Raw genomic sequence first — 27564 nt, forward strand, 5'->3', positions numbered from 1 at the left:
TCGCCTCCATCCCCACCCCCATTCACCTATTGTACTTTATGCTACTTTCTCCCATTCCATCCCCCCTCTCATTTATCTCGCCACCCTGCAGGATTCCTGTCTCTATTCCTGATGAAGGGCTTTTGCCCAAAATGTCAATCTTTCTGCTCCTTGGATGCTGCCTGACCTGCTGTGCTTTTCCAGCACCACTCTAATTCAGACTTATAGATATATTTGCCAATGACACCCATTCAGGTAGAAAAATAGATTGTGACAAGGGTGTTTTTATCATTTATATTAATGATTTGGATGTGAGTATAAGAGGTACAGTTAGTAAGTTTGCAGATGACACCAAAATTGGAGGTGTAGTGGACAGTGAAGAAGGTTACCTCAGATTATAACGGGATCTTGATCAGATGGCCAGTGGGCTGAGGAGTGGCAGATGGAGTTTAATTTAGATAAATGTGACGTGCTGCATTTTGGGAAAGCAAATCAGGGCAGGACGTATACACTTAATGGTAAGCCCTAGGGAGTGTTGCTGAACAAAGATATCTTGGAGTGCAGGTTCATAATTCCTTGAAAGTGAAGTCACAGGTAGAAAGGATAGTAAAGAAGGTGTTTGGCTTGCTTGCCTTTATTGGTCAGTGTTTCATTGAGTACAGTTGGTTCTGATATAACACTATAGTTATGTTCTCATGTGATCTTGTGTTATAACAAAATCATGCAATAGCCATGCCATTTAAATTAATGTCATAGCCACTACGGGTAAGGAAGGTTCGCATTCTACAAATAATGGTCTAATTTCTTTAATCGCTTTAAAGACAATTCGTATTGAAGAAACATGCATTATAGCAGAACTGACTGTACAGGAGCTGGGAGGCAATGTTGAGGCTGTACAAGACATTGGTCAGGCCACTGTTGGAATATTGTGTGCAATTCTGGTCTCCTTCCTATCAGAAAGATGTTGTGAAACTTGAAAGGGTTCAGAAAAGATCTACAAGGATGTTGCCAGGGTTGGAGGGTTTGAGCTATAGGGAGAGGCTGAACAGACTGGGGCTGTTCTCCCTGGAACGTCGGAGGCTGAGGGGTGACCTTAGAGAGGCTTACAAAATTATGATTGGCATGGATAGGATACATTGGCAAAGTCTTTTCCCTGGGGTCGGGGAGTCCAGAACTAGAGGGCATAGGTTTAGGGTGAGAGGGGAAAGATATGAGAGACCTAAAGGGCAACGTTTTCACACAGAGGGTGGCACGTATATGGAATGAGCTGCCAGAGGATGTGGTGGAGGCTGGTACAATTGCAACATTTAAGAGGCATTTGGATGGATATATGAATAGGAAGGGTTTGGAGGGATATAGGCCGGGTGCTAGCAGGTGGGACTAGATTGGGTTGGGATATCTGGTCGGCATGGACGAGTTGGACTGAAGGGTCTGTTTCCATGCTGTACATCTCTATGACTCTATATGACTCTAAACAGACAAGATCATTTCCCTGGGGTGGGGGAGTCTAGAACTAGAGGGCATAGGTTTAGGGTGAGAGGGGAAAGATATAAAAGATACCTAAGGGGCAACATTTTCACACAGAGGGTGATACGTGTATTGAATGAGCTGCCAGAGGAAGTGGTGGAGGCTGGTACAATTGCAACATTTAAAAGGCATTTGGATAGATATATGAATGGAAAGGTCTTGGAGGGATATGGGCCAGGTGCTGGCAAATGGGACTCGCCATGATTAATGTTGGACAATGTGAACTTATTCACTTTTTTTTAGTTGAGAGGAGAGGAAGAGTGACCTTTTCCATCGATCAAACCGTCATACAGCAGACAAACAGGCTTTTCGGCCCACCATGTCTATGTCAACTAACAAACACCAAACTACATTAATCCCATTCACTGCACTTGGTCCATAGCCAACGACACCCTGCCATTTTAAGTACTCAGGAGATGCTTCTTCAATGTTGAGAGAGTACCTGCATCCGTAACCCTCTCAGGCAGCACTTTCCATATTTCCACCACCCTCTGGGTGAAAAAGGTTGCTCCCCTCTCAACTAGTTGCTCAACTCTGTCTACACATCTCATAATGTTGTATGCATTAATCAGATCACCTCTCAGCCTCCCCTGCTCCAGGCCAAACAAACCCAGCCTATCCAATCTCTCCTCATAACTGAGACTTTCCATCCCAGACAATATCTTGGTGAACCTCCTCTGCACCCTCTCCAGTGCAATCAGGTCCTTCTGATAGTATGGTGACCAGAATTGTACACAGTATTCCATCTGTGGCATAACTAATGGTTTATAAAGTTGTAACATTCTCCCTTGCTGCTATACTCTATGCCCTGGTTAATGAAAGCAAGCATTTCATATGCCTTCTTCCCCATCCTGTCTCCCTGTGCTGACATCTTCAGAGATCTATGCCCTTGTGCACAAAGGTCTCTTTGTTGCTCTTCCTTCCCTTATTTGACCTCCCAAAATGTATCGGTTCACTCTTATCAGGATTAAATTCCACCTGCCATTGCTCTGCCCAATTTCCCAGCTGATCAATATCAGACTGTAGTCGGAGACTATCCTCCTTACTATCAACAACATTATCAATTTTCATATCATCTGCAAACTTATTAATTATACCTTCTACACTTACATTCAAATTGGTAATATACATAACAACCAGCAAGGCTCCCAGCAGTGATCTGTGTGGCACACTGAGACCCAGCATATCTGCTGGATGCTAAACGTCTGCTCGGAGTGACCTCCAGCTTTGCAGATGGAACATTGCTCAGTGACAGCTGGTCATTCTCTGGGCCTGTGAGCTCTTGTTGTCTTACATTGCTGACACTTGTTCTTAGCATCTGTTATTTGGCTCACGTTCGTGCTGGCCTGTCACATGACCCTTTAAAGTGTCCAAGTCTTCATGGAGCCCACTTGGAGTGTGGTCTGCAGACCTGGGCACCACACCTCAGGAAGGAGGTCTTAGCAGGGTTTACAAGCACAATGCCTGCACTTTTACATGATGTGGAGATGCCGGTGTTGGACTGGAGTGTACAAAGTTAAAAATCACACAACACCAGGATGTGCTTCCAATTAAACCTGTTGGACTATAATCTGGTGTTGTGCGATTTTTAACTTTGCACTTTTACAGATTACATTATGAGGGCAGATTATATAAAGTAGGCTGCTTTCCCACAAAGGGTGGGAGAGCTTTGGAACTTTCTTCCACAAATGGCACTGGATGCTGGATCAGTTGTTCATTTTAAATCTGAGATAGATAAATTTTTGTTAAGCTAAGGTATTAAGGTACATGGGCCAAAAGCCACAGATCAGGAGAAAGTGAGGGCTGCAAATGCTGGAGATCAGAGTCGAGAGTGTGGTGCTGAACATTTCGGGCATCATTCCTGATGAAGGGCTCATGCCTGAAATTTTGATTCTCCTGCTCCTTGGAAGCTGCCTGCCCTGCTGTGCTTTTCCAGCAACACACTCTTGACGAGGCCACAGGTCAGCCATGATCTCACTGAATGGTAGAACAGGCTCAAAGGGCTGAATAGACTAGTCCTATTCCAATATTCCTATTCGAACAGTGCAAACAGACTATGTTGTTCTCTTGAGGTAAGGTTGGTCTTCCCTCCCAGGATCTGTCCATGAGTGTTTCTGGTTTCCACTTCCAACAACTTGAATGGCTTCCTCCAAAATTAACCTTCCTTTCAATTGTAATAAATCTTGGATATGAGGAAGATTTATTTCATGGGAGCAGGAAGTACAGCTCCATTTGGTTAGATGTCATCACTGGGACCTTGGGGAGCTGCTACAGATGCATCTGCTTCTTCCGAAAGCTCAGGGAGAACTCCTTGTCTCTAGCTGCAGGGTGAAGCCAATGTAACATGTAACATTAACCCCTGCAGAACCACTGCCTTATACAACAGACATGGATGGTATCTGCCTGCACTGGTAGAAATGGGGTTCCGATTACAACCACATGTTACAATCCCTCTACTGTTTACCAACTTATCTCATTTTACCCCGTAATGCAGTAACAGAAAGGTGCAGCTAAACTGATGACAGGTCAATAAATATGTCTTACCTCAAAATCTGAGCAAATTCAACTTTACAATCAAAGAAATGGTCTCACAATCGTCAAATGTATTGGATAGGTTGAATGATCCATCAATAAAATTTTCCAATTGTCGAACGCCTTACTGAAGTCCATATAGATCACATCTACTGCTCTGCCATCATCAATCTTCTTTGTTACTTCCTCAAAAAACTCAATCAGGTTTGTGAGACATGATTTCCCACGCACAAAACCATGTTAACTATCCCTAATCAGACCTTGTCTTTCCAAATACATGTCCATCCTGTCCCTCACGATTCCCTCCAACAACTTGCCCACCACCGACGTCAGGCTCACTGGTCTACAGTTCCTGGCTTGTCTTTACCGCCCTTCTTAAACAGTGGCACCAAGTTAGCCAACCTCCAGTCTTTCAGCACCTCACCTGTGACTATCGATGATACAAATATCTCAGTAAGAGGCCCAGCAATCACTTCTCTAGCTTCCCATACAGTTCCAGGGTATACCTGATCCAGTCCTGGGAATTTATCCTCTTTTATGCATTTCAAGACATCCAGCACTTGCTCCTCTGTAATATGGACATTTTGCAAGATGTCACCATTTATTTCCCTACAGTCTATATCTTCCATGTTCTTTTCCACAGTAAATACTGATGCAAAATACTCATTTAGTATCTCCCCCATTTTCTGCGGCTCCACACTAAGGCCGCCTTGCTGATCTTTGAGGGGCCCTATTCTCTCCCTAGTTACCCTTTTGTCCTTAATGTACTTGTAAAAACCTTTGGATTCTCCTTAACTCTCTTTGCCAAAGCTATCTCATGTACCTGTTTTGCCCTCCTGATTTCCCTGTTAAGTATACTCCTACTTCCGTTATACTCTTCTAAGGATTCACTCGATCTATCCTGTCTATACCTGACATATGCTTCCTTCTTTTTCTTAACCAAACCCTCAATTTCTTTAGTCATCCAGCATTCCCTATACCTACCAGCCTTTCCTTTCACCCTGACAGGAATATACTTTCTCTGGATTCTTGTTATCTCATTCCTCAAGGCTTCCCATTTTCCAGCTGTCTCTTTCCCTGCGAACATCTGTCCCCAGTCAGTTTTTGAAAGATCTTGCCTAACACTGTCAAAATTGACCTTTCTAAGGTGATCATCCCCTTCTTATTTCTCAGTTCCCCCCAAATAACTTCCCTGGATGTATTTCCAGGAATATCCTCCCTCAGCACCGCTGTAATGCTATCCCTTATCAAAAATGCCACTCCCCCTCCTCTCTTGCCTCCCTTTCTGTCCTTCCTGTAGCATTTGTATCCTGGAACATTAAGCTGCCAGTCCTGCCCATCCCTGAGCCATGTTTCTGTAATTGCTATGAAATCCCAGTCTCATGTTCCTAACCATGCCCTGAGTTCATCTGCTTTCCCTGTTAGGCCCCTTGCATGGAACTAAATGCAGTTTAATTTATTAGTCCTACCTTGTCCCTGCCTGCCCTGACTGTTTGACTCACTTCTGTTCTCAACTGTACCAGTCTCAGATTGATCTCTTTCTTCACTATCTCCCTGGGTCACCCCCCCACCTTACTAGTTTAAATCCTCCCGAGCAGCTCTAGCAAATTTCCCTGCCAGTATATTAGTCCCCTTCCAATTTAGGTGCAATCCGTCCTTCTTGTACAGGTCACATCTACCCCAAAAGAGATTCCAATGATCCAAAAATGTGAATCCTTCTCCCATACACCAGCTCCTCAGCCATGCATTTATCTGCTCTATCCTCCTATTCCTGCCCTCACTAGCTTGTAGAACTGGGAGTAATCCAGATATTACTACTCTCGAGGACCTTCTTTCTAAATTTCTGCCTAACTCTCTGAAATCTCCCTTCAGAATCTCAATCTTTTCCCTTCCTATGTCGTTGGTTCCAATGTGGTCAATGACCTCCTGCTGGCCCCTCTCCCCCGTGAGAACATTCTGCATCCTCTCTGAGACATCCTTGATCCTGGCACCAGGGAAACAACACACCTTTCTGCTTTTTTGCTGCTGGCCACAGAAACGTCTGTCTGTACCTCTGACTACAGAATCCCTTAACACAATTGATCTCTTGGATCCTGACGTACCCCTCGTTGCATTGCAGCCAGTCTCAATACCAGAAACTTGGCTGTTCATGCTACGTTCCCCTGATAATCCATCACCCCCCACCATTTTCCAAAGCAGCATACCTGTTTGAAATGGGTATATCCACAAAAGACTCCTGCACTAGGTGCCGACCACTCTTACCCTTCCTAGAGTTAACCCATCTATGTGACTGTATCTAAGACTTTCCCCCCTTCCTATAACTGCCATCCATCATATACTGTTGCTGTTGCAAATTCCTCATCGCTTCTAACTGTCTCTCCAACCAATCCATTCGATCTGATAAGATTCGCAGCCAAAAGCATTTGTGGCAGAAATAATCCGCAGTAACCCTTAAACTCTCTTTAAACTCCCACATCTACAGACCCAGAAAATAACACCGTCTTATTCCTCTACAAACACTGCCCCAGCTTAAATTAATAGTTATGGCTTGTATTTTAAGTTTAATCAAGAGACTTATAGCCAAAAACATATAATCAAGAAAGAACTCACTCTACTCACTACTGCAGATTCTCTGTAGGCCACACTTAAAACAACAATTAACTATCTGATTCTGTGCTGTGCACTTCGCCCAACAGTTCCTCCAAGATCAGTTGTGAATTTCACTGTTTGTTAATTTTCCCAGATGCACTCCGATGTCCAGCGATACATGAATTCAAAACAACAAAGGCGGTAACTCTCTCCTGCAATGACCTCACCATGTGCTTCCTTTGTCTGCTCTTCTCCCGTTTAAAACTGCTGTTGTTTTGACTTTTTTTTCCCCTAAGTTCCAAAACAATGCAACAGCATATAAAACAGGAATTGCTGCTCCTGGAATTCGAGGAAATCTCCTCCAGCGTCTAAAATACCTCAAAAAAAGGAGCAGCTGTCACAGTCAGAAGTTTTTCCAGTCTTCCCTCTTGGATTACCTAGAATTTCAGCACACGAAGCACAATCTCCCACATTCCATACACCCAGACAAGCTCTCACCCAACTAGCCCTGAATTAACATCTAACTTTCGCCTGTAGTGTCGAGGTAATGTCCTTACTTTTGGGCTAGGAAGCCCAGATTCAAGTCCCACCTATTCCAGAGGTGTGTCATAGCATCTCTGAAGAAGTTGATGAGGGAAATATCCTATAGCCATTAGTTATTCCCCTGTTCCATTCACTCCTAGGCCAGATCATACTGGATGTAACAGGCAGTCCCCTCAGCTGTACCTTGCTTTTCTCCTGTAACATGGCTGATAACATCGATTAAGCTAAATTTATTTCCTGTCCTAAGTTTCCCTCAGAATAGCAGATGGAGCCCCTTTTCAGTTACTTTTCTTTGTCAAGAATTAAGTTGAATCTGCAACAGAAGCATGCATTTATATCGCACCGATAGCACAGTAAAACGTTTCAAATGATTTCACAGAAACATTACCAAGCAAATCTGACACACGAGAAGACAGAAAGACAGATGACCAAAAGCCGGTTAAAGGGGTAGATTTAAGAGAGGTCTTCAAGGAGGAAAGAGAGGCTTGGAGATGGAATTTCAGAGTCAAGTCCAGATACCTGAATCCAACGGTGGAATGATTAAAATCAGGAAAGTGCAAGAGCCAGGGTTGAAGCAGCACCAGAGATTTCAGAGGCCAGTTAGAAAGAGGAAGTTACAGAGATAAGGAAGGGCAAGAACATGTAGGAATTTAAAAACAAGACTGAGAATTTTAAAATTAGAAAATTGTCAAATCAGGAGCCAGTGTAAGTCCAAAATGTTGAGATGATTTCTAGATGAGATTCATGTGAACTGGAATTCAGTTCTAGATGAGTTTGGGTGAGGGTGAGAGTGACAGATTGGGGGATCAACCAGGTGACTACTGGAATAGTCCATTGTCGAGGCTGTTGGGGCAGACCTGAGGATTTCAGCAGCAGCAGGGGGTGAGCTGAAGCACAGGTGGAGACTTGGTAATACTATAGGACTCGAAATAGGCATTCCTGCTGTTGCAGTGGAAATGTAGTCAGGGAAATAACTCTTAGTAAAACAAAGTCACAATTGGCTTGGGGTCAGTCTCAGTGTCCGGGGAGAAGGATGAGTCAATATAGAATGGAGTTTGTGCAGGGAACCAAAGACAATGGTTAGCTGTTCCCAATATTCTTTAGGGAAACCATCTGCTCATTTCAGAATTGGACATCCACAAGCAGCAAGAGGGCTGCAGGGGTGTTGGTGCTGGCCAACTTCACCGGACACATGGGATCAGATTTTGGAAAAGGAGGAGCGTGAGAAATAAAATACTGGTCAGGGATCAATCCTTGGGCCACTCTAGATGTAAAAAAATAAATCACTACAAGTAATTCTTTGCAAAGGACTAGGCAAATAAGAGTCGATTCAGATAGGGGAATCTCATCCTATTGAATGTTGGAGGAGATCCATTGGAGGAGACTTGAATGGTCATCAGTGGAGAACATAGAACAGTACAGGCCCTTTCGCCCTTGATGTTGTGTCAACCTTTTATCCTACTCTAGGATCAGACTAATCTACATACCGTTCATTATACAATCGTCCATGTGCCTATCTAAGAGTCGCTTAAGTATCCCTAATGTATCTGACTCTCGTACTAACGCTGGCTGTGCATTCCACAAACATGCCACTCTCTGTATAAAAAAATCTACCTCTGACATCTCCCCTAAACCTTCCTCCAATCACGTTAAAATTATGCCCCACCACGACAGACATTTCCACCCTGGGAAAAAATCTCTGTCTATCCACTCTATCTATGCCTCTCATCATCTTGTGCATCTCTATCAAGTCATCTCTCACCCTTCTTCGCTCCAATGAGAAAAGCCCTAGCTCCATCAACGTTTCTTCATAAGACATGCCCTCCAGTCCAGGCAGCATCCTGGGAAATCTCCTCTGCATCCTCTCAAAAGCTTCCACATCCTTCCTATAATGAGGCGACCAAAACTGAACACAGTATTCCAAGTGTGGATTAACTGTGATATTAAAGAGTTAATTTGCTCTGCTGACCTGCAGGAAATTTGGATGTCCCGAGGCCAGGGTAGGATGCCTATGACTTACAGGTAGAATGTAAGGAATTTACATTCCCATCCCTTGCCATTCAGAGCCATTTACATGGCCATCTCCTATTATTGAGCGATAATTTATATTTTCATCATCATCCTATTCAAAATCAATCAGAACATTGCAGTTGGAATTTTGACTACACCCTGTAGTTAAAAAAAATTGATTCACAACAGATTTGACCATTATGTATGATTTACTGTATATTGTTTCTGGAGATGAAGTGGTCACTGCATTGTGTCTTGAGTGGCATGTGACTGTGAGGGAGTGACTGGGGGGTTGTCTTGTGGGCATTACTGACAGTGACGTAAAGATTTTGTATAAAGGAAGGACTGTTTCCTTTGTTCAGAGAGACCTCTCGACATGCTTCACAAGCATAGCAAAGAGTGGTAAGAGTTTCTCCATAGCTTATTTTGTATTTGCTTAATAAACGTTTGCTTGTTCACAGAGGTTGGCATCTGCAGTTGCATCAAGTGTGTAAAAATCAAGAAAAAAAGAACCTAACATAACCAGGGCTCTGTAGCGCTGCAGCATAACCTCGCAGCTCTTAAACTTAGTCCCCCTGCTATTGAAAGCCAACACACCAAATGCTTTCTTGACAACCCTATCAACTTGGGTGGCAACTTTGAGGGATCTCTGGACATAGACCCCAAGATCCCACTGTTCCTCAACATTGCCACCAATTCTACCTTTAACCCTGTATTCTGCATTTAAATCTGACCTTCCAAAGTGGAACACTCCACAGTTTTCAAAGTTGAACGCCATCTGCCACTTATTAGCCCAGTTCTGCATCCTGTCAATGTCCCGTTGCAACCTACAACAGCCCTCCACATTACTTACGACTCCACCAACCTTTGTGGTCATCAGCAAACCTCCTGAACCACCCTTGCGCTTCCTCATCCAAGTCATTTATAAAAATCACAAAGAGCAGAAGTCCCAGAACCAATCCCTGCGAAACACCATTGGTCACTGAGCTCCAGGCTGAATACTTTCCATCTACCACCACCCTCTGTCTTCTATGGGCCAGCCAATTCTGTATCCAGAAGGCAGAGATTGAAAATGGGTGTTAGTTTACATTAAGAATGTTCTTAGGACAACTGATTGGTTCTGACCTCTCAGGTTACCTTAACAGCATCTCTTTCTGCTTCTTCTCCCTCATCTGTCTGTCCAGCTTCCTGTTCACGTGTATCCCTTGATTTTTGTAGTGAAATACCAGCAATAAAATGGAGGACTAAAGTCACAGGTAGGTCAGGCCACAAAAGGAGGTCAGATTCCATTCCCTGCAATGCAGGTGGATTTTCTCAAACTAACAGCAACTTTCTCACTGATATATTTTAGTGCCTAGCCACAATGCCACAGGATTTACTGAAGCCACTTTCACACATCGTCAAGGTGTGATTTAGGCCCTTGATATTCAGCTTGTTAGTCCAGCATCACAACAATGACACAGACATCCTACTTTGGATTTACTCGAAGATGCAAATTCATTTCTTGTGTATCATGTACCATTAAAACAATATATAAGAAACACATTTTCTGATCTTATATCAAACACATCATTTCCAAGTACCACATTTCAAAGCCTCTCTTATTACAAATTGATTTCTACAGTGAGTTGTTTTATTAATATTTTTAGCCAGTCTCACAATGGGAATTAGAGAAATTCAACATTTGCTAAGGGATAATGTCCTATAAATAACCAGGTGAATCATTTGCTCAGCCTTGTCAGTACAGCAAGTGTCAAACCTCACAGAAGTCAGAGAGTCATAGAATGGCAGAGATTTTTCAGCACAGGAACAGGTTCTTCAGCCCATCATGTCTGCACAGGTCAAAAATCCATCTATTACAGAGAACATAGAACATTACAGCGCAGTACAGGCCCTTCGGCCCTCGGTGTTGCACCTGTGAAACTAATCTAAAGTCCATCTAACCTACATTATTCCATTTTCATCCATATGTTTATCCAATGACCATTTAAATGCCCTTAAACTTGGTGAGTCTACTACTGTTGCAGGCAGGGCGTTCCACACCCCTACTACTCTCTGAGTAAAGAAACTACCACTGACATCTGTCCTATAGCTATCACCCTTCAATTTAAAGTGATGTCTCCTCTGGCTAGCCATCACCATCTGAGGAAAAAGGCTCTCACTGTCCAACCTACTGAACCCTTTGATTATCTCATATGTCTCAATTAAGTCACTTCTCAACCTTCTCTCTAATGAAAACAGCCTCAAGTCCCTCCGCCTTTCCACATAAGACTTTCCCTCCATACCAGGCAACATCCTGGTAAATCTCCTCTGAACCCTTTCCAAAGCTTCCACATCCTTCTTGTAATGTGGTGACCAGAACTGTACGTAATACCCCAAGTGCGGCCACACCACAGTTTTGTACAGCTGCAGCATGACTTAATGGATCCGAAACTCAATCCCTCTACCAATAAAAGCTAACACACTGTATGCCTTCTTAACAACCCTGTCAAACTGGGTGGCACCTTTTCAGGGAGCTATGTACATGGACACTGAGATCCCTCTGCTCTTCTACACTACCAAGAATCTTACCATTAGCCCAATACTCTGTATTGCTGTTGCTCCTTCCAAAGTGAAACACCTCACACTTGTCCGCATTAAACTCCATTTGCCACCTCTCAGCCCAGCTCTGCAGCTTATCTATGTCTCTCTGTAACCTGCACCATCCTTTCGCACTATCCACAACTCCACCAATCTTAGTGTCATCTGCAAATTTACTAACCCATCCTTCTACGCCCTCATCCAGGTCATTTATTAAAATGACAAACAGCAGTGGCCCCAAAACAGATCCTTGCAGTACACCACATGTAACTGAACTCCAGGATGAATATTTCCCATCAACCACCACCCTCTGCCTTCTTTCAGCTGGCCAATTTCTGATCCAAACCGCTAAATCACACTCAATTCCATGCCTCCACATTTTCAACAATAGCCTACCATGGGGAACCTTATCAAATGTGTTACTGATAGTCTCATCCCATTTCCCTTAACTAACTGTTAAATCAGCCAGGCAAGGGGGGGGTCATAACTCTTTTGGAAAGTTTCATGTTCATGGAGTTGGGAAGTTTAGCCAAATAAGCAAAATCAATTCAACTCATCTCAAAGTATTTAACAGTAAAACCTCTTCCACTGTTGATAGCAGTACTGGACACCAGGATTTGTGGATGTCTGCATATACCCCATGGTACTCAGGTGGCAATGACTCATACATTGAAGAAAAAGTGGAAATCTAAGGCACACAATCGAAGTCGCACCTTACCTGAGAGCTCGGAATCAGTGCTTTCCACCAATGTCCACCTTTCACAAGGTCAACCTCATTTAAAGGCATCGTGACTTTTCCAATGACGCAGTGACGTGAAAACTTATCAAAGTCAACAACTGTTAAAAGGAGAGTCCTCCTCTGAGCTTCTAAAAATGGAATCTCAAATGTATAACGCTCTTCAAAAACTGGGTTCTGGGTTTTTCGTTTAACACCCGTTTGTCTTGAGTTCTTCTGATCTGGAAGGAGACACATCTTCACGTATGGATTCGAATGAGCCATGTCTTGTCTAGACCCATCGTATGAGATTGGGGGAGGAAGATCCCTGGCTTCGATCACTCGCACGATCAAGGAGTTATGTAGCAGGTCATACTGAGTGCTGAAATGGAGCATTCCAAGCTGATATTTGGACAGAATCTCATCATCAGTCAAAGCTTCCACATCATCATTGCTTGAATCAACAGAGTACAGTCTTGGCTCAAACTTTCGGAAGTAGTCCTCAGGCACATTGGCTTTTCGAAATACTTTTGGTTGAACTATTTCTTTCTTAGATCCTAGTGCCCAAAACTCAATAGGTTTGATATCAAGTAATGGGGAGCTTGGTCGTCTGATGGCCTCGAAATCTGAAACATTGAGAAATCCGAGAAGAAATGTGAGTAATGTTAAAGAGAGGCAAACCTTTGGAACAGTCAAAAATAAGGTTTTATAATTAAAATAAAATGGCAATCAACCAGTCAAACTGTTAATTGAAATCTGTACTCTTGGTTGAGAGTTTCTTTCGTCTGTAATTGGTTAAACAATACTCTGTAGTAATGACACAGTTCTCAGGTACTCTGTCAATCACTTGCTTACACCATTACTTACATCATTTCCTGTGAGTTTGATGCATCTCCATTACTATCTCTTACCAAAGGATACAGGAAATGTTGTAGAAAAGATAATGTTGAAGTATTTGTGACAATCTGCAAACAGAAATGCTGAATGGATGGTCCAACTCAGCCTCCTCCAGCGGTTTCCAGCTTCACAGATTCCAGATTCCAGCCAACTCAATTCTGTGGAATACCTTGAACAGTTTGGAGCACCTTACCTAAGGGAAGATACATTAGCATTGGGGACAGTCCAGAGAAGGTTCGCTTGGCTAATATGAGTTATGAGGGACTGTCTTATAAAGGGAGGTTGAGTAAATTGGAATTTAGAAGGATGAGAGGCAACACTTTTGAGAGACCCTTGTGGGAGAGTCTAGGACCAGAGGACATAATCTCAGAGTAAGGATTTACACATTTAAGACAGAGATGAGGAGGATTTGTTTTTTGTCTCAGAGGGTAGTGAATCTGCAGAATTCTTTATCACAGAGGGCTGTCAAACCAGGATCATTAAATATATACAAGGCTGGGGTAGATATTTAATCAGTAAGGGAATCAAGGATTATGAAGAAAAATCATGAAAGTGGAGTTGAGGATCAGCCATGATCTCATTGAATGACAGAGCAGACTCGATGGGCTGAATTACTGATTCACTCCATGTGATACCAAAACACAGCTGAGAGTACGAGATATTGCAAAGGCTATGGGCCCTGACAACATTCTGTTCATAGTACTGAAGACTTGCATTCCAGAACAAGCTGCACACGTAGCCAAGCTGTGCCAGTACAGTTACAAAACTGGCATCTATCTGATAATGTGGAAAACTTCCCAGCTATGTCCTGTACACAAAAAAAAGACAAATCCAACCTGGCCAAATACGCCCAATCAGTCTACTGTCAACCATCAGCAAAGCAATAGAAGGTAATCATTAACAGTGCTTTCAAGCAGCACCTGTTTGTGTTCTGCCAGGGCCACTCAGCTCCTGACCTCACCACAGCCTCGGTTCAAACATGGACAAAAGAGCTGAACAATACAGGGGAATTGAGGGTGACTGCTTTGACATCATGGCTGTATTTGACTGAGTGTGGCATTAAAGAGCCCCAGCAAAACTGGAATCAAGGAGAAGCAGGGTGAAATCACTCCACTGGTTGGGATCCTATCTGGCTCAAAGGGAGATGGCTGTGGTGTTTGAAAGTCAGTCATCTCAGCTCCAGGGCGTCACTGCATGGTAGGAGACAGAGGAGGGGTGGAGGATTATTGTTCAGACTGGAGGCTTGCAACCCTGTAAGGATCGATGCTGGGTCCTCTGTAATTTGTTATTTATATAAATAATTTGGATGAAAATATAGTGGTCGCAGTTGCTTAGTAAGTTTGCAGATGACACCAAAATTGGTGATATAGTGGACAGTGAAGGAGGTTATCTAAGAGTACAACTGGATCCTAATCAACTGGGCCAGTGGGCCGAAGAATGGCAGATGGGAGTTTAATTTGATAAATGCGAGGTGTTGCTCTTTGGTAAGGCAAAACAGGGCAGGACTTACACAGTTAATGGTCGGGTCCTGAGTAGTGTCGCTGAACAGAGACATATGGATGCGGGTACATTGCTCGTTGAAAGTGGTGTCACATATAAACTGGGTGGTGAAGAAGTCTTTTTTTGGCATGCTTGCTTTCATCAGTCAGAGCACTGAGTACAGCAGTTGGGACATCATTTTATGGCTGTACAAAACATTGGTAAGGCCACATTTGGAGTACAGCATTCAATTCTGGCCACCCTGCTATAGGGAGGATGTTATTAAGCTGTAAAGAATGCAAAGAAGATCTACAAGGGTGTTACTGAAACTGGAGTGTTTGAGTAATGAGAAGCTGGATAGACTGGGACCTTTTTCCATGGACCATAGAAGACTTTTGGACAGGTACATGGAAAGGAAAGGTTTAGAGGGACATGAACTAAATACAGGCAAATGGGACTAGTTCAGTTCAGGAAACCTGGTTGGCATGGATGAATTGGACCAAAGGGTCTGTTTCCATGCTGTATGAATCTATGATTCTATGAGTTCCTCAGGGTCGCATCCTGGACCTAACCACCTTCAGCTGCTTCATCAATGACCTTCCCTCCATCAGAAGGTCAGAAGTGGGGATGTTTGTTGATGATTGCATAATGTTCAGCACCATTCGCAACTCCTCAGATACTGAAGCAGTCCATGTTCAAATGCAGCAAGATTTGGACAATTGTGGGGGTGGGGCTAGGGAGAAGGTAGCAAAGAGTACAATAGGTGAATGGGGGTGGGGATGGAGGTGATAGGTCAGAGAGGAGGGTGGAGCGGATAGGTGGAAAGGGAGATTGGCAGGTAGGACAAGACATAGGGACAGTGCTGAGCTGGAAGGTTGGAACTGAGATAAGGTGGGGGAGGGGAAATGACGGCCACATTTGGAGTACTGCATTCAGTTCTGGCCACCCTGCTATAGAGAGGATGTTAATAAGCTGTAAAGGATGCAAAGAAGATTTACATGGATGTTACTGAAACTGGAGTGTTCGGGTAATGAGAAGCTGGATAGACTGGGATCTTTTTCCATGAACCATAGAAGACATTTGGACTCCCCAGCCCCCCCTCCCCCCCATTTATCTCTCCACCCTGAAGGCTTCCTGCCTCTATTCCTGATGAAAGGCTTTTACCTGAAACATTGATTATCCTGTTCCTCGGATGCTGTCTGACCTGCTGTGCTTTTTCAGCACCACTCTGATCTAATCTCCAGCAAGAGACAATCAAAGAACCCTTTATGTTCAATGTCCTTAACATCAATATAGTTCCCTCTGTGTTTATCTTGGAGGACTCTACTGACCAGAAACTGAACTGGACTCGCTACATACACACTGTGGCTACAAGAGCAGCTCAGGGGCTAGAGATCCTGCAGTGAGTAAATCACCCCTTGACTCCACAAAGCCTGTCCAAGATCTACAAGGCACAGGTCAAGAATGTGATGGAATACTCCCCACTTACCTGGATGGATGCAGCTCCAAAAACACTCAAGAAACTTGACACCATCCAGGACAAAGCAGCCCATTTCACTGACACCACATCCACAAACATCCACTCCCTCCAACATCAATGCTCAGTAGCAGCAGTGTGCACTCTCTACAAGGTGCACTGCAGAAATTCACCAAAACTCCTTACAATTTCAAGACCATTATCATATAGAAGGACAAGTGCAAATCTGGGAGATTTCATTTCTAAAGAAAAGTCATGTTGGACTCTAAACACTGTCTCTCTCTCTGTCTCTCTCTCTCTGTCTCTCCACAGATGCTGCCAGACTTGCTGAATTTTGCCATCATTCTCTGGTTTCAATCTCTTTAGTCAGCTCAATTGTTAATACAGGACAGCTTGGCTGCCTTTGACAGCCACTCACCAAGGGATAGTTTCTAACAAGTTAGGTTCAATCTTGGGAGCTATATTATAGAAATGGAGAAGATCGTATCAGGAGGAAATCTTGATCCCTTTAGCCACAAGAACTATATCTACCTCCTTTCTGAAAACACATGATCTTTTGGTCCCAACCATTTCTGTGCTAGTGAATTCAACAGACCTACCACTCTCCTGGTGAAGAAAATTCTCCTCTTCTCAGCCCGAAAAGACTTACCCTGTACCCATAATCTATGACTCCTTGTTCTGCACTCCCCAGCTTTGAGAACATCCTTCCTGTATCTAACCTGTCTCGTCCGAGAATTATATAGGTTTCTACGAGATCCTCCCTCATTCTTCTCAGCTCCAGTGAACACAATTCTAACCAACTCAATCTCTCCTCATACTTCAGTCCTGCCATCCAGGAATCAATTTTGTCAACCTTCGCTACACTCCCTCTACAGCAAGAACATTCTTCCTCAGATAAGGAGACAAAAACTGTACGTAATATCAAGGTGTGGACTCACTAATGCCCTGTATAACTGCAGCAAGACATCTTTGTTCCTGTCCTTGAATCCTCTTGGTATGAGGACCAACATACAATCTCCCTTCTTGACTGCCTTCTGTGTCTGTGCCCTAACTTTCAGTAGGTGGTGCACACAGACACCTGGGTCTTGTTGCACATTCCCCTTTCTCAACTTATCAACATTTTGATAATAATCTGCCTTCCTATTTTTGGTACCAAAGAGGATAACCTCATATCTATCTACATTACACAGCATCTGCCATGCATTTGCCCACTTACTCAGCCTGACTAAGTCACACAGCAACATTTCTGCAAGCTCCTCACATCCAGCTGTGTCATTTGCAAATTTTGAGGCATTACATTTAGTTCCTTATCATTAACGTATATTGTGAATAACTAGAGTCCATGTGATATCCCACTAGTCACTGCCCGCCATTTAGAAGAAGCATTCTTTGCTTCCTGTTTGCTAACTAATTTTCTATCCATTTCTATACACTACCCCCAATCCCATGCATTTTAATTTTACACATTAATTCCTTATGTAGGATGTTGAATCTGCCAAAATACAGGAACATCTTAAATAAGGTCAATAGACAAAAGGCCTTACTTTATGCAATTTTGATTCATTTTGTGTCATGTTTAGGAACAAAATGTTTTTGCAGCAATCTTATCAACGTAAAAGTTGAATTTCCAATCTTCACACTGTTGGTTCTGCGATCACTATCTAAATTAATAGATGCTACCTATTACTAGATGAAACCTGATCCAATTCTGATTCATCACTCCTTCAGCTTAGTACATTCAAAGCAATTCTCAAACAACTGCTCATAGAAATGTCACTGGAGGGACTGGGGAGATCAGCACTCAAACACATTACACTTGCTACCAGAGCAGCCATTGCAGCAATTAACTTTATAGTTTATTCTTATTTCTATAACATAAAGTGCACATTTAATAAAGTACACCTTTCATTAAAAATCACATACCAGTCCTTTGAGTAAATTTGAAAATGTCTCATTCAAGTTAAATTTCCTCACCCATGTGAGGAAGGTAGTAAACCAGTCATAGCAGCATTAGCTGGATGAGCTCCAGTGGTGTTCAGCAATACAGTACAGATTGTGTTGCTGTTTAAACCATCCTGAGATAAAGACATCTAACTGTTGTTTATTCCTTCTTCCTGGAGTGGAATAGCATAGAGAGGCTAGTGTACATTCTTACTTTTTGACCAGGCTACAGGAGATGTGGAACCAGGACATAGCAGGAGAAACAATTCCCAGGAGTATTTTTATTATTTGATACTGCAAATTCTGTAGCTATTATAACTATTATATGGCATAACCAAACTTGATGAAAGGCAATACTTTATTGATTTAGCTAAGTGGCAGTAGTTATTGCTGATTATATAATTTTGCCAATATACACCAAAGAAATTCTACCAATTGAGGAACTCGACACTGACAGCGTTGAGACTCTGCAGGCTGATGCAACATGGGGGCAATGCACCAAGGTTCACTTAGGAAGTCTGAGTTGTTGTGGTAGCCTCCACCTTTCCATGTAAATAAACCAAAATCCTGCAGAGGCTGGAAATCTGAAACAAACACAGAGAATGCTGGAGAAACTCAGCATATCTGACAGCATCAGAAGTGAGAGAAAGAGTTAATGTTTTGAGTCCAGTGACCCTTCATCAGAACTTTTATGTTGTAGTCCACAGCTATTGGAAATAATGGCTGAGACTTTGACTCACTTGTCATTGGCCCATGGTGAGATTGTGCACGAGTATGAGATTGTATCCGTAAGGTGCATCTTACAATAACTCTAAACTAGAAAGCATTGGGAGTAGGGTTAGCCAAGTATGTTTTCCTGTAATTAAAGTACTGCAGTCTATTAGCTGAAACAAAATAAGTTTGGGACACTGGATTGTAGTGGGACTGTTTCAAGTGCAAAAAGTCCCCTGCAATAATTGTTTTTTTTAAAAAGGAGTGACTAGCAAGCTTGCTATAAAGGGAAGCCATGGCAGCAGAGCTTACACCTGTGTGATGCTCCTCCTGTGCTGTGTGCGATGTCATGGTCACAGGAAGCTGCAGCTACTGGTGATCCACATTTCCAAGCTGGAGCTGCAGTACTGAGCATCCAGCCAGCGTGCTGAGTTTGTCATGGACAGCACGTTCAGTGAGTTGGTCACTCCACAGGTAAAGACTGAACAAGCAGAAAGAGGATAGATGACCACCAGGCAGAGTGGGGGAAGGTACTATAGTGCAGCAGTCCCTTGTTCTGGATATCGTTTGGGGAGATGGGTGTGCAGGGAATGCAGTGGGAGCCAACTTAATGGCACCAGGGGTAGTTCTGCTGCTGAAGAGGGGAAGAAGAAGAATGGCAAGTATGTAATAGTAGTGGATTCAACTGTAAGGGCAGCATACAGGTGGTTTTGCAGCTACAAAAGAGTCTCCAGGATGGTATGTTGCCTCCCTAGTGTCAAGTCAGAGATGTCACTGATCAGCTGCAGGGCATTCAAAAAATGCATGAAGTAAGAGTGCAACTGAAATCATGTGTAACTTTAACCTACATATAGATTGGGCAAACCAAACCAGCAATAATAATGCAGAGGGAGATTTTCTGGCATGTATACATGATGAGAAATGATTAACAATCTTGTTGTATGGAGTCTGTTGGGGAAAAGTAATCATAAAATGACAGAATTTTCATTAAGGTGAAGAGTGAAAAAGTTGAATGCAAAATCAAGGTCCTGAATCGAAGGAAAGGATATGAGAAGTGAGTTGGCAATAAAGGATTGGGAATCTTAGTAAAGAGTTGGCATTTGACAGGGAATAGCTGGTATTTAAGAAAATTGTGCATGTATTACAATGATGATTCATTCCTATCCAGCAGAAAAATAAAACAAGTAGGGTAGCTCAACCATGGCTTAGAAAAGAAATTAGGGTTAGTATTAGATCCAGAGGGACGACATTTGGAATTGTCAGAAGTACCTTAAAACCTTAGGAGTGGGAGCATTTTAGAAGTCAGCTAAAGCATACAAAGATTGATAAGGAAGGGAAAATAGAGTATGAGAATAAACTTGCAAGGAATATAAAATCTGACTATAAACATTTCTGTTAATGTGTGATGATGCAAAGATTAATGAAGAAAAAGATAGATCCCTTACAGTCAGAAATAGGGGAAATTATATAAGGTGAAACAAAGAAATGGTAGAAGAATTGAGCACATATTCTGGCCTGTCTTCACAAAAGAGGACAGTAATAATGTCCCAAAATGTTAGGAAACCAAGGGTCTAGATAGTAAGCGGGAAGAAGTGAAGAAATCAGTACAGGTATTAGGAAAAGTATGGTGCTAGAGAACGTAATGGGATTAATGGTTAACAAATCACCAAGGCTTGATAATCCGAATGCCTCAGTGGCCCTGGGAATATCAGATGCATTGATGGTCAGCTTTCATAATTCTCTGGACTCTATAGCAATTCCTACAGATTGGAGGGTGGAAAATGTACCCCTGCTATTTAAAAAAGGAGGGAGAGAAAAAGCACAGAATTACAGACCAGTTGGTCTAACAACAAGAGGAAAATGCTACAGTATACTACAAAAGTCTATTAACATATTAACAGAATATTTTGAAAACATGAATGGAATGTGACAAAATCAGTGTGTGTTTGTCAAAGGGAAGTCATACTTAACTAATCTACTGGAATTCTTGAGGATCTTAACTGTGGAATAGATAAGGAACAACCTGTGGATATGCTGTTTTTGGATTTCAACAAGGCTTTTGAGTAGGTCTTATGTAAGAAGCTAGTGGGCAAAATGAAAGTACATGCGATTGGGCGAATATATTGGCATGGAATGAGAATTGGTCGATGGACTGGAAACTGAGAGTGGGAATAAATGGGTCTTTTTCTGAGTGGCAGAAAGTGACTAGTGGGGTGCCGCAGGGATCAGTACTTGCATGCCGGCTAGTCACAATATATGCTAACGATTTGAATGAGGGCACCAACTGCAACATTTCCAAGTTCCCTGACAACACAAAATGAGGTGGGTTTCTGAAACTGCAATGAGTACAGAAGGACACTTCAGGGTGATCATGACAAGTTGAGTAAGTGAGCAAACACATGGCAGTTGCAGTATGATGTGGATAAAATGTGAGGCTTTACATATTGGTATGAAAAATAAAAGGGCAAAGAATAATTTAAATTGTGATATGTTGGTAAGTACGGATGTGCAAAGGGATCTGGGTATCCTTGTACACCAGTCAATGAAAGTAGTCAGGCAGCTGCAGGAAGCAATTAGGAAGACAAATAGTATACTAGCCTTTATTGCAAAAGCGTTTGAATTCAGGAATAGGGGTGTTTTACTGCAATTATACAGGACTTTGATGAGACTACACCTGGAGTACTGCACGCAGTTTTGGTTCCTCTAACTAATAGAGGATACACTAGACATTTAGAGAGTGCAGGGCTGAGGAAATGACCTGGGAGTTGCAGTGGGAGAGGGACTCCCTGAGATTCTTGTAGAGAGAGGAGGAAAACTTCTTCAAGACAGGCATCCTTGCAAGAGGATTCGCAGTAGGGTTAAAATCAACTAGGTAAAAACAATGACTGCAGATGCTGGAAACCAGATTCTGGATTAGTGGTGCTGGAAGAGCACAGTAGTTCAGGCAGCATCCGAGGAGCAGTAAAATTGACATTTCGGGCAAAAGCCCTTCATCAGGAGTGCGGGTGATGGGGAAAGGGGGCTGAGAGACAAATAGGAGTGTGGGGGTCAGGAAAGGCAATAGGTAGATGCAGGATGGTAAAAGGTCAGAGGGGAGGGTGGAGCAGATAGATGGGAAGGAAGATGGATAGGTAGGACAGTTCAAGAGGGCATGGCCGAGTTGGAGGGTTGGATCTGGGATGAGGCGGAGGGAAGGGTGATAAGTTGACGTAGATGCCATGTGGTTGGAGGGTCCCAAGGCGGAAGATGAGGCGTTCTTCCTCCAGTCGTCAGGTGGCTTGGATTTGGCAGTAGATGAGGCCCAGGACTTGCATGTCCTTGGCAGAGTGGGAGGTGGGCATTGAGGTTGTCAGCCACAGGGCGGTGGGGTTGTTGGGTGCGTGTGTCCCAGAAATGTTCCCTGAAATGTTTCACGAATTGGCATCATGTCGCTCCAGTGTAGAGGAGACCACATCGAGAGCAACAGACACAGTAGATGAAGTTGTTGTGGTTCTGTTCGCTGAGCTGGAAGTTTTTGTTGCAAACGTTCGTCCCCTGGCTAGGTGACATCATCAGTGCTTGGGAGACTCCTGCGAAGCGCTTCTTTGATGTTTCCTCCGGTGTTTATAGTGGTCTGTCCCTGCCGCTTCCGGCTGTCAGTTTCAGCTGTCCCCTGTAGTGGTTGGTATATTGGGCCCAGGTCGATGTGTTTGTTGATGGAGTTTGTGGATGAATGCCATGCCTCTAGGAATTCCCTGGCTGTTCTCTGTCTGGCTTGCCCTATGATAGTAGTGTTGTCCCAGTTGAATTCATGTTGCTTGTTGTCTGCGTTTGTGGCTACTAAGGATAGCTGGTCGTGTTGTTTCGTGGCTAGTTGATGTTCATGTATGCGGGTTGTTAGCTGTCTTCCTGTTTGTCCTATATAGTGTTTTGTGCAGTCCTTGCATGGTATTTTGTACACTACATTAGTTTTGCTCATGTTGGGTATCGGGTCCTTCGTTCTGGTGTGTTGTTGTCTGAGCGTGGACTGTTGGTTTGTGTGCCGTTATGAGTCCTAGGGGTCGCAGTAGTCTGGCAGTCAGTTCCGAGATGCTCCTGATGGATGGTAGTGTGGCTAGTCCTTTTGGTTGTGGTATGTCCTCGTTCACGGAGGACATACCTTTATTGCCAACTCACTTCTCATATCCTTTCCTTCGATTCAGGACCTTGGTTTTGGATTCAACTTTTTCACTCTTCACCTTAATGAACGTTTGCAACAAAAACTTCCAGCTCGGCGAACAGAACCACAACACAAACTTTGAGTAGATGAAGTGTTTGGATGTGCAGGAAAATCTCTGTGGGATGTAGAAGGGTCTTGTGGGACCTTGTACGAAGGTGGGGGGGGAGGTGTGGGTGCAGGTTTTGCACCTCTTGCAGTGGCAAGGGAAGGTGCCAGAACTGGAGGGTGGGTTGGTGGAGCAGCATGGACCTAACGAGGGAGTCGCGGAGGGAATGGTCTCTGATAGGGCTGGGGAGGGAAATATATCTCTGGTGGCATGGTCTGATTGTTGGTGGCAGAAATAGCGGAGGATAATGCGCTGTATCTGGAGAATAGTGGGATGGAAATTGAGGAGCAGCCTTGTTGAAGTTGGAGGGATGGGGTTCAAGGGCAGAGGTGTGGGAAGTGGAGAAGATGCACTAGAGGACATTGTTGATCATGTGGAAGGGAAAATTGCGGTCCTTGAAATAGGAGGCCATCTAGGATGTTCAGGAGTGGAATTGCTCCTCCTGGGAGCAGATACAGGGGAGGAATTGTGAGTAAGGGATAGTGTTTTTACAGGAGGCAGTGTGGGAAGAGATGCAGTCCAGGTAACTGTGGGAGTCAGTGGGCTTGAAGTAGATGTCCATGTTGAGTCAGTCGCTAGAGATGCTCACGGAGAGGTCCAGGAAGGGGAGGGAGGTGTCTGAGATGGTCCAGGTGAACTTGAGGTCAGGGTGGAAGGTGTTTGTGAAGTTGATGAACTGCTCAAACTCCTCGTGGGAGCATGAGGCGGTGTGATCCAGTCATCAGTGTAGCAGAGGAAAAGGAGGGGTAGGCACCAGTGTAACTGCGGAAGATAGACTGTTCCACATATCCAACAAAGAGGCAGGCATAGCTGGGGCCCATGCAGGTGCCCATGGCTACCCCTTTGGTCTGAAGGAAGTGGGAGGATTCGAAAGAGCAGCTGTTGAGGGTGAGGACAGGTTTCGCCAATCAAACGAGTGTATCGGTGGAGGGGTACTGGTTGGGTCGGCAGGAGAGGAAGAAACAGGAAGAAACGGAGGGCTTCAAGGTCTTCACCATGGCAGATGGATGTGTACAGGGACTGGATGTCCATGGTGAAGATAAGAAGCTGGGGGCCGGGGAAGGGAAAGTCACGGAGGAGTGGAGGGTGTGGGTGGTATCCTGAATGTATGTGGGGAGCTCCTGGACCAAGGGGGACAGGACAGTGTCAAGGTATATGGAGATAAGTTTGGTGGGGCAGGAGTAGGCAGAGAGAATGGGTCGACTGGGGCAGTCAGGTTTATGAATTTTGGATAAGTGGTAGAACTGGGCAGTACGGTGTTCTGGAACTATGAGATTGGAGGCTGTAAATGGGTGATCACCTGAGGTGATGAGGTTGTGGATGTCTGAAAGATGATAGTTTAGTGATGAGAGGTGGGGTTGTGGTCGAGGAGGCAGTAAGAGGAAGTGTCCATGAGTTGGTGCCAGGCCTCAGCTGTGTAGAGGTCAGTGCGCCAAACTACTACTGGTGAGGCATACTCCTCTCCAATCTTAATGCTCAAGAAGCAGAAGGTGAGTGAGAGGAGCGGGGAGGAGGGGTTATTCTGGCCAGTCCCTGGACCTCCCAAAACTAATAAACAGCTGAGATTCTGGAAGCTAGAGCAGTGGCCAATGTCAGAGGAGGATACAGGAGATGGTCAGGTCCAGGCCAGAGTGTCAACCAGATGAGCTGTCCATTTTTTAATTGAATCGCATGCCTAGTTCATTAGCTATTAAATTTTAATTATCCGCATCATCTGAGTCTTTCCTCTATTATACCAGTTTGCAAAAAGAGTATCGGAGATTCATTTCTCACAAACTGACTAAAACATCTCTCTTATAGGTTTCAAGTTAAAACGTTTCATATCTGTAAACCATCATTGCTATTTGTACTGTTTTATCTTAGTAAAGGTGAACACTTTAAAAAACATGCAACACAATTACAGGAGGTGCTGTTACTTCATGACTGCATCACTTTATGGGGGGGGGGGGGTGCAAATGAAAACAGAGGCCCTGAAATGAAGAAAACACTCTTGAAATGGCTCACAGTGAGAAAACATGTTATTTGACCCCAAGTGAGGGCAAGGGGCATCACAGAATCATATAGTACAGAATAGGCTCTTCAGTCCATTGAGTCTGTCCTGCCAAATGACGCCATGACTCAATTAGTGTCCCTACAGTGAAGTCAGGTCTTCACTGACACTCCCAATGTGATCTCTAAGCAGAAGTAAATGAACATTGAGAAGTGAATACACAGTCTGGGCTCTCTTTGAACATGCATGGGTTAACCCCTCCAGAACTGGTCACTGCTGGCCTTTCGGACCTCGATGTTGCGCAGGATAAATAAAAAACCTCACAAGGATTCACTAATTCCAATCTTAGAACTAAACACTGTGATGCAGCAATGATTAACCATTCCTGTCCTGAACGATTCCAGTCCGGAAGAAGGGTTGCACCCGAAAAGTTGCCTTCTCCAGCTCATGATGCTGCCTGGCTTGCTGTGTTCTTCCAGCCTGCTGCCTGTCTAGCAATGATTAACCAGCAAAGTGCAAAGGCAGTTGGAAATGACAAAAATATGAAAGGAAATTAATTACACAGGGTGTTCCACATAGAAATACAGAAATAATCCCAGCAAAAAATAACTAATATAAATACGCCTCTGAAATTGCAAGATACAAAATGCAACATGTCAGTATTAAGCAGAACATACTCCAATGTATAAACACCATGTCCAGCAGTCTCAACATACAGCTAAACCTCACAAAGTCAGCTCTGACAGCTCATTCCTCGATATCAATGTAAACTATAAACTGCATGAGTTTAAGTCTCAAAGGGCATGATGCCATACAAACTATTTGAAGATTTTATTCACTTGTTTCAAACCACTTCAGGTGATTACTCTGAGTTATGTATTTGCTGTACACAAATATTCTCAAGTGTTTACAATTTACTACTGAAAATGTGTTGCTGGAAAAGCGCAGCAGGTCAGGCAGCATCCAAGGAATGACCTGGCGTTTTTACAGGGGGCAGGGTGGAAGGAGGTGCAGCCTAGGTAGCTGTGGCAGTCGGTCAGTTTATATTAAATGTTTATAGCGTTCCGAAAAGACCACTCCCTCCGTGACTCCCTCGTCAGGTCCACACACCCCACCAACCCAACCTCCACTCCCGGCACCTTCCCCTGCAACCGCAAGAAATGCGAAACTTGTGCCCACACCTCCCCCCTTACTTCCCTCCAAGGCCCCAAGGGATACTTCCATATCCGCCACAAATTCACTGTACCACCACACACATCATCTATTGCATCCGCTGCACCCGATGTGGCCTCCTCTATATTGGGGAGACAGGCCGCCATCCATCGAATTCAGCACCGCCTTCCTAACCTGCAATCTTCTTCCTGACCTCTCCGCCCCCACCCCAGTCTGACCTATCACCCTCACCTTGACTCCTTCCACCCATCGCATTTCCAACGCCCCTCCCCCAATTCCCTCCTCCCTACCTTTTATCTTAGCCTGCTGGACACACTTTCCTCATTCCTAAAGAAGGGCTTATGCCCGAAACGTCGATTCTCCTGTTCCCTGGATGCTGCCTGACCTGCTGCGCTTTTCCAGCAACACATTTTCAGCTCTGATCTCCAGCATCTGCAGTCCTCACTTTCTCCTCTTTACAATTTACTAACTAATCTTTCCTATTCTTTGTATAAAAATCTTAACCATCCTTATTCTATATAGTCATTTCAAGTCATTCATTATTTTCTATACAATCACACCAACATATAGACATTTTTATTAAATATATATGTTGCATAAGACAAGACACATCGAACATCAAGAACAATTCTACCCCCCCTTTGAGAAAGCAGGCCTGTTGTCATTGAAATGTAAAAGGCACAATATAATCTGCAATAACTCCTAGATCAACATTAGTTCTTACATTTCAGCTCTATTGCAGCCTGGCCAATTCAGAATAAAATGGCAACTAGACAAATCAAACATGTTATTGTATTTAAAGATTTGCAAGAACAGGTTGCATAGACTCCATATGTATTTGAGACTCTATTTGAGTGTAGAAAATTAAAGAAATACTGTTGTCAATAAAAGCATTTAATGGCTCAGATAAAGAGAGAAGCTATTTCCTCTGGCTAAGGAGTCTACAAGAAGAGGGCAGAATCTGAAAATTGGAGCGATGCCAACTAGGGGTCATGTGTATCTGAGACTTCTGAAAATAGAATGGAAATCTGGAAACATCTCCACAAAAAGCCTGCTGCAGCTGAGCACCGATTGAAAATTTCAAACCTGACAGCAAAGGATTCTCATTAAGGAGAGG

At 43.6% G+C, this 27564-nt stretch overlaps 1 protein-coding gene across 1 annotated transcript in view; it reads right to left on the reverse strand.

Annotated features, from left to right (window-relative positions):
* Positions 1–27564, reverse strand: part of syt17 (synaptotagmin XVII) — a 95980-nt gene that overhangs the window by 46722 nt on the left and 21694 nt on the right. Inside the window, exon 4 of the mRNA XM_043711004.1 lies at positions 12479–13101. Coding sequence (XP_043566939.1) covers positions 12479–13101 — 623 coding nt within the window. The remainder of the gene's footprint in view (positions 1–12478; positions 13102–27564) is intronic.

This window comes from Chiloscyllium plagiosum, chromosome 21 (assembly GCF_004010195.1).
Source record: "Chiloscyllium plagiosum isolate BGI_BamShark_2017 chromosome 21, ASM401019v2, whole genome shotgun sequence".
NCBI classification, from domain to species: domain Eukaryota; kingdom Metazoa; phylum Chordata; class Chondrichthyes; order Orectolobiformes; family Hemiscylliidae; genus Chiloscyllium; species Chiloscyllium plagiosum.